This window comes from Denticeps clupeoides, chromosome 15 (genome assembly GCF_900700375.1).
Source record: "Denticeps clupeoides chromosome 15, fDenClu1.1, whole genome shotgun sequence".
Lineage (NCBI taxonomy): Eukaryota > Metazoa > Chordata > Actinopteri > Clupeiformes > Denticipitidae > Denticeps > Denticeps clupeoides.
In genome coordinates, this window is record NC_041721.1 from 2638239 (window position 1) to 2645519 (window position 7281).

General features: G+C 48.1%; 2 protein-coding genes across 2 annotated transcripts; both read left to right on the forward strand.

The window, feature by feature from the left end:
• Positions 1-424: 424 nt before the first annotated feature.
• On the forward strand, positions 425-2579 carry pex26 (peroxisomal biogenesis factor 26). Its single transcript, XM_028955363.1, has 5 exons — positions 425-676; positions 1417-1557; positions 1640-1974; positions 2052-2198; positions 2287-2579. Exons 1-5 carry the CDS (start codon positions 501-503, stop codon positions 2388-2390), a joined length of 903 nt encoding a protein of 300 aa, XP_028811196.1. The 5' UTR covers positions 425-500; the 3' UTR covers positions 2391-2579.
• Positions 2580-3586: 1007 nt separating this feature from the next.
• On the forward strand, positions 3587-6622 carry usp18 (ubiquitin specific peptidase 18). The gene is made up of 10 exons (XM_028954975.1): positions 3587-3648; positions 3764-3854; positions 3935-4077; positions 4159-4238; positions 5442-5576; positions 5648-5743; positions 5830-5976; positions 6055-6186; positions 6260-6312; positions 6396-6622. Exons 1-10 carry the CDS (start codon positions 3636-3638, stop codon positions 6463-6465), a joined length of 960 nt encoding a protein of 319 aa, XP_028810808.1. The 5' UTR covers positions 3587-3635; the 3' UTR covers positions 6466-6622.
• The last annotated feature ends 659 nt before the right edge of the window (positions 6623-7281 follow it).

Below are 7281 nucleotides of genomic sequence, written 5' to 3' on the forward strand. Positions count from 1 at the left end.
CCTGAGTGTCTCCAGGGGGGGACTGTCCCTGTAAACTACTCTGTTGATTGCTTAGTGAGGGTTGCTGACCACATCTCAGACTCGGGGCAAGTCATCTTTATAGCTCGCAGTGATGTCACTCGACATGCCACCCAGCTCCTGGAACTGGCCTCTCAACTACTTATTGTAGCTTTATTGTGAAGGCTGGTTCACTCGTTCTCAAACAGCCAAAAAATAATAACTCAGTAATAAAGACTTGCACAGTCTAGGCTGTTATCATCTGTGATTCCCAGATGTTTGGACTCTGGAACACTCCCACCACTGGTATTCTAAATGTGTTCTGGTGGAATGGACCAGATCTGTAGTTAAAACTCCCGTCCAGCAGGGGCCGCCGGCGGCTCCGTGAGCTGCAGGTCGCAGCAGCAGAAAACTGCAGAAGCGCGCCGGTAAACCGTCATGGAGGCCCGCACTTAGGCGCGCTGCGTCGCTGACGTTTCTCTCCTCTCTCCGGCGGCCCCGGCATGGGCTCGTTTCGCGGTTCCAGTCCCCCGGGACACTGCGGCCCCGCGTCCGTGCTGGGTTGGCTGGACGCCGCCGTGGACCACCTGATGGTGGATAAAGAGTTCCACATGGCCCTGGACGCCTGCGAGAGGGGCCTGGAGCAGCTGGGCGGACCGGGCGAGCAGGAGGAGGCCAGGTGATCTGCCACGCTACCGGGGCCGGTGCGGTGCGAGATCAATTTATATAAATCTGTTTTTATGGGCCGGCGATGTGAAGCGCTGATAACACACGAACTACACATCCCATAACGCACTGCGCGCTGTGCTGACAAACGTTTGCACGGCGCTTTGGTGACTTTGAAGCGCGAAAAAAAAAAATCATTTCGAGCAGCCGATTGATGTCGACGTGGAAACGGCTCCTGCGCAGATCCAGCTTCGGTGTAAAGTCCGCGTTCGGCACGGCAACTGAAGCGGTGCATTCTGGGATCTGTAGTTATTAGCGCTCCATGTCGCCGGGCCGTAATAATAAATCTACATAAAGTGATCTCGCAGGACATTTTTGCACGCCTGTGAATACCAAAGCACACACTCTCCTGTCAATCAGGTCTTAAATCTTATAGCACTTAGTGCCGGAAACATGCGGTGACCATAAATTTTAAGACTAGTGTTAAGCACATTTTAATTAGAAATACATTTACTATTGGACTAGACAATATTTCAATATTTTTTTTTTTTAATTCAACATTATTGTTATTGATTTTAAACAGGGATATAACAAGGTAAACATGTAATGTTTCAAAGGAAGAAATTATTATTCATTTCACTTGTTTTTAGCTCCGTCAGACTTTATCTAGCCCGGTTCGTAACTGATATCGATGTAGTACCAGGTGAACTTGAGTGCGTTATGCACATACAGAGTTTTCTGTGTGTGTTGTAGGTGTGGGGAGCTCAGAGCTTCTCTCTGCATTGTGGGTATCCAGGCCCAGGCCGAGCTCAACCAATGGCAGGGAGTTCTGTCGTGGGTCCTCCAGCGCTACAGCACTGTGGAGAAGATCCCTTCGAAACTGCTGCAGATGTGGTGAGTTCAGAAAATGCACCCCACCGTCGTGGTCTTCAGCGTCTCATTGCGGGACGCCTTTCTTCTCTCTCCCGCTGTGCAGCATTCTCCTCTACTCCAAGGTGAAGGAGCACCACACCGTGCTGGAAGCCACTCGGATTTGGCTGCACTGCCCCTCCAACATGAACCTGCCAGGCTTTAGGGCAGTGGCCGAGTTGTACCTTCTGCACGTGCTGGTGCCGCTTGGCCGGACAGAGGAGGCCGAGCAGTTCGTCGTGGGCACGATCGGCAGCGGCACCTTCACGGACGACCAGCGGCACGTCGCGCTGGAGATCCTGGACGTCCAGAAGAGGCATGGCCAGCAACGGCCTGAAAGCCCACGCTCTCGCACCGACGGCCATTCTGTGGTTGCCACGGCTACTGCAGCTGCTCCACAAAGTACGCTGTCGCGACTGGGATCCAGTGTGAACCGCTGTCTGCTTCCTGCACGTCTGAATGTTCTCTGTGTGTTACAGGCTCCTTATCCGTCAGGCTACAGGCCGTAATACGACTGATGAGCAGAGGCCTGTCAGCGGTTGGATCTAGCGCCCGGTCTCTCCTGCGCCGCAGGGTTCTCCTGTCCCTGATCCTTCTCTATCTACTCTTCGTCCGCATCGACCCATGTGAGCGTCCAGGTTCCGTCTCTCGAAACTGCTACTGTTTTTTCCTAATGTTTCCTCAACTCTCGTCTCCTTTTTTCCCCTCCTCCAGCACAGCCCTCGTCTTTCCCCTGGGTTCTCAGGCTCCTCACGTTGTTCAGGCAGACGTGGGACATGATGTTCGGGCCATTCTACAGGGCCGCCGCGCACAGATAGGAACCGGGACTGGGACCAGGACCGATTTTGCACAGCCAGACTGACTTTTACAGACTTTTTATTCCTTGCCTGAGAAATGGTGTGTGTGTGTGATGTGTGTGTGTGTGTGTGTGTGTGTGTGTGCGCGTGCTTGCTTGCTGCAACAGATGACCAAATAATTATAAAAGATCAATAAAACACATGCCTGAGTGTCTCTCTTAATTATTACATATATATGTATCCTCCTTCATAATGCAAAATGTTTTATTGCAAATTATAGCTGTGCAGTGGGATTTTAAGATGTGCAGTGCGGAGCCGTCAAAGTGTTCAGCCAATCACAGGGCGTGCACAGTATGGACTGTCCACTTTCTCCTGGAGCCATTTTTTAATAAATGATAGAATTATATACAGCCGGCATCACACGCATTGGCACCGTGGCATCGGCAGTTCTCTGACTGGCTAGACATCTAATAACCAGCTCACAAAGTAAAACACGTCGCTTAAGTTGGCTCCTTGTTCGAAGTGTCAGTTCAACCTTAAATTGTGCTCAGCATGCTGCAGTTCCACCTGAAATTGTGCTCCGCATGCTGCATTTCCACCTTAAATTGGGCTCAGCAATCTGCAGTACCCGTGTTGTGCCTGTAGGGGGTTCAGCGAGGCTTACAGCGGGAAATCTGTTTCCGAAATAAACCATGTTTAAAATCTGTCACTGAAATCACTGAACATTTCACATGTAAACCGTGGATTGGATTGATGAAGGCGTTTAAAAGGAAACACTACGGTTTAGAAGCGCTGGGCCACTGAAAACTCACTTGTTTAGGGTAAAATAATATGTGTAGAAATAGTATCAACTAAAACCTTCCTGGCCCAAAACAAAGTTGACATGGGAACTTTGATCATGTGCACGTTGTTCTGTCACCCCCGTACATGCGGGACGTGAACTCGAGGTCCTCCGTGTGCCTGCATACTGCTGTCTAAAGGGGGGGGGGGGGATAAAGCACAATTCATTCATAATATCGTCGGCACGAGCTCAAAGAATTTTTCCTGGGTTTTCCTGAGGAAAAAAAAAATCGAAACCGAATCTGCGCGCCAAAGTGTCTACTAGTTTACACCGGGCCGGTTCCGAGCAGGATCTTCCGATGTAGAATAGCGCTAATAAACGCGAAGAAACGAGGCGCTCGTCACCTCGAACTCCAGACAAGTTTCATTTCCGGGGCAGCGAAGTGAAAGTGAAAGCGCTTCTTACTTCTGAGGCGCCGGTACAAGATGCACAGTACAGGTCAGGTCGGCTTTAACACTTCATCTTCCTGCTGTAGAATATAAAGCAGCTATATTGGCGTTCATTTGGTGGGGCTGAAACGTGGCTTCGTGGTGACCTCGCGTCCCTCCTGCAGGAGGCCTGCTGAACCTCGACCTGTCCTGCTGCGCGAACGCCCTGCTGCAGACCTTCTCTGCCACGCCGGAGCTGCTGGACCATCTCGAGAAGTGAATCTCGGACATCTTTACGGAGATCTCAGATCTGTGTCAGACCCGCGCAGTTCTCTATACTCCATCCATGTGTCCAGGGCAGACCTTTGTGGGGACGGGGAGGAGTCCTGCAATGTCCCCCTCCAGCTAAGGAAGGCCCTGCATGCGATGAATGCAGACGTACGGTCCTCAGGTTGCCACCGGGACTTCCTCCGCTGTCTGCATCGCAACGGAATCTGTCGTACGTTCTTCAGATTCTGGTAGGGTTTTGGGGACGCTCCCCTCTAAAATCCTTTTTAACGCCCGGACACGTGTCTTCCAGGTAGCGTGCAACACGACGCTGATGAGGTCTTCCACTCGACCCTCAACTTCATCCATCAGCAGATGAGGGACAGGGCGCTGGTAGGGAGACTAGGACGATTCTGCACCGCCCTGTTTTCTCTTGTGTGGTGGCTGCATTTGAAGGAGAAACTGTGTTTGAGGTTTTATTGCAAATTCACAGCAATTTCACGTTTGGTCGTAATTAATGCTTGAATCTTTTCTAAGATGCATTGACGTTTCTCATTGTGTTAACGGTCCCCTATTATGAAAATGTGACTTTGTGAGATGATTTAACATTAATACGGGTTCCCCTCGCCTGTGTATGGTCCTGCAGTGGCTAGAAATGGCGATAGGTGTAAAGAGCGCTTTGGCCATATTGCTTCACCGTTCAGAGAGCGGCAGCTCAGGCGGTCGGATCTGGAATTTGTCCCCTTATGACGTTACCTCCCGTTTCTCATGCTTTTTGCTACCCCTCCCCTAAAACATTATTTCCACCAACTGGGAAGGCTTCCAAACGTGCAAAGCATTGCATTCACTCTGTGATTGGATGTAAACATGAGCGCAAAAGTGTGTTGTTGGTTTTTTTTTTTTTTTTTTGGCTTTTTTTTTTTTTAGTTCCATCACCCGAGAATCTGAAGATCCAGTGGGTTCGTTTTTTTTTTTTTTTTTTTTTCAGGAAAAATGCCAACACGACTTCCTGTCTGTACCAAACATAGCATTAGGGTACCACTAAGACCTATATAAAAGCAAAAAAATGTCAGATTAGGGGACTTTTTATTGAAGCGAAGGCTTTCATGACCCAATGACAGGTCAGTAGATTGAACTGTAGGCCATGTGGTTATAAGTTGCTGTGGCTTTATGGATCTATTGTCTGTTAGAGCCAATGGTGTTGGTCTACAGATAAAGAGATCCAAGTGCAGCTAAATATGAAAAACCATTTAGCTGCATGGGTCCGGTGAACCAATGGCCATCTTGCTGATGTTTCGCAGAAGTACAAAAAAAAAAATTATATATATACACACACACACACCAGCATAAATTTTATAGTCCGTTTCTCATTCCCACAGCAGTTATGCAACTTTGTTCATACAAGCATAAAAATAACATTACGTCTGATGAAATGATCATTAATACCATGTGGACCTTTCGGACCATGTGCAGAACCATGCTCCATGGGGCGGTATCCATGTTCTCCTGGGACATTTTTATCACTACGTATGACATAAACCAACAAAAAAGTTTGACACCTTATGATGCCATAGAAATAAAATGTACCATTTTAAGGCACAGGAAATTCGGGATCTTTATACCATCGGCATGAAGGGGAAGATCGAGTGTTCTGCTTGTACGCACTGTACAGACTTGAGCAGCTACGTTCTCAGCCTGCCCCTGGCTGTCCAGGAATGCCCAGATTCCCTGGTGAGGTCCCGCCGCCTGGACCGAGACGCATTTCTTGTTCTGGCCCGCCGCTCACCGTGTGGCCTTTTCAGGAGAACTGCGTCCGGCGGTTCTTCGGCCGAGAGGATCTGTCTGACGGAGACAGGTTTTACTGTGAAAGGTGTGGCGAGAAGCAGCCTTCTTCTCAGGTAGGTCCTCCAACTCCACGAAGAAGAGCTGGAGATGCGCTCGCTGGGCTGTAGAAGTGATGCAGTCGGTTGCAACTTGTGAGCAGACATTCAGACCGGTCTCCTTGCCGCAAATCCTGACCATCCACCTGAAGAGGTTCCGAAATGTCAGGGGCTTCACCGAGAAGCTGCACGGCACAGTCAGCTTCCCTCCCACGCTGGACTTCACTGATGTCCTGCAGATGTCAGATCAGGTACCAATCTGTGTGTGTGTGTGTTTTTTTATTATTATTATTTAATGGTCTGGATTTATTTCATGTTTAATTTCTCAGGTGCCGTGGCAGTATGAGCTCTACGCCGTGGTGGCGCATGCAGGCACAGCCACCTTCGGCCACTACACCACCTACATCCGGTACGGCGAGTCCCAGGCGTGGTGCCACGTGGACGACATGCATGTGCGGCGGGTGAGTAAATCCACACGTGACCAACGCGCAATACGCGTACCATGCTTGCATTTAAACGCATTTCAATTCTCAGGTTCAATGGGAAGATGTAAAAAGCACATTCGGGGGACATAGATGCAGATTTATGTAAGTTAACAAGGTAACATCTGAACATCTTCCAAAAAACAAGGTTAATAGACATTGACTGGCCCTCGGATTTCTTTTTCCAGGTGTGCTACAGCGTACATGCTACTGTACAGGAGACGGGGCGTGTCCAGCACAGAGAAAAATAACATATAAACGCACCAATTAACTACAGTCAGTGTGTGTTTTTTCAACATCTTTTATTTTTACATAAAGAATGTTCAGGTTTCTATTACCTAAAATGAATTAGCAATGTATTTTACCTGCAAAAGAAAATTTTTGTATGCTTTCATTAAAATCTGAATGAACTGTTTGATTGTGTGATTATTCCCAGCAGCCCAGTCAGGGTGTCTGCATATGATAAAGTCAAAGTCAACTTTGTCATCTCACCATGTACAAGTACACAGAGAGACAAGATCGTAAATCTGCGGGGATTCGCAGTGTGCAAAAAGACAAATAACACACAACACAAGACAAAGGACATTGTGTACCAATCCATAATATACAGTGCAGGTCGAGACAAACTGGACAAACCAGGCGGACCAGTAGCAGCAATATGATAATATGATAATACATACAGTACAGGACAAAAGTTTGTACACGTCTTCTCATTCGATGTGTTTTCTTTATTTTCATGAACATTTACGTTGGTAGATTCTCACTGAAGGCATCAAAACTATGAATGAACACATGTGGAGTTCTGTACTTAACAAAAAGTGGAGACCTGACCTCCACAGTCACCGGACCTGAACCCAATCAAGATGGTTTGGGGTGAACTGGACCCCAACAAGTGCTAACCACCTCTGGGAACTCCTTCAAGACTGTTGGAGAAGCATTTCAGGTGACGACCTCTTGAAGCTCATCGAGAGAATGCCAAGAGTGTGTAAAGCAGTAATCAGAGCAAAGAATCTAGAATATGAAACATGTTTTCACTTATTTCACCTTTTTTTGTTAAGTACGTAACTCCACATG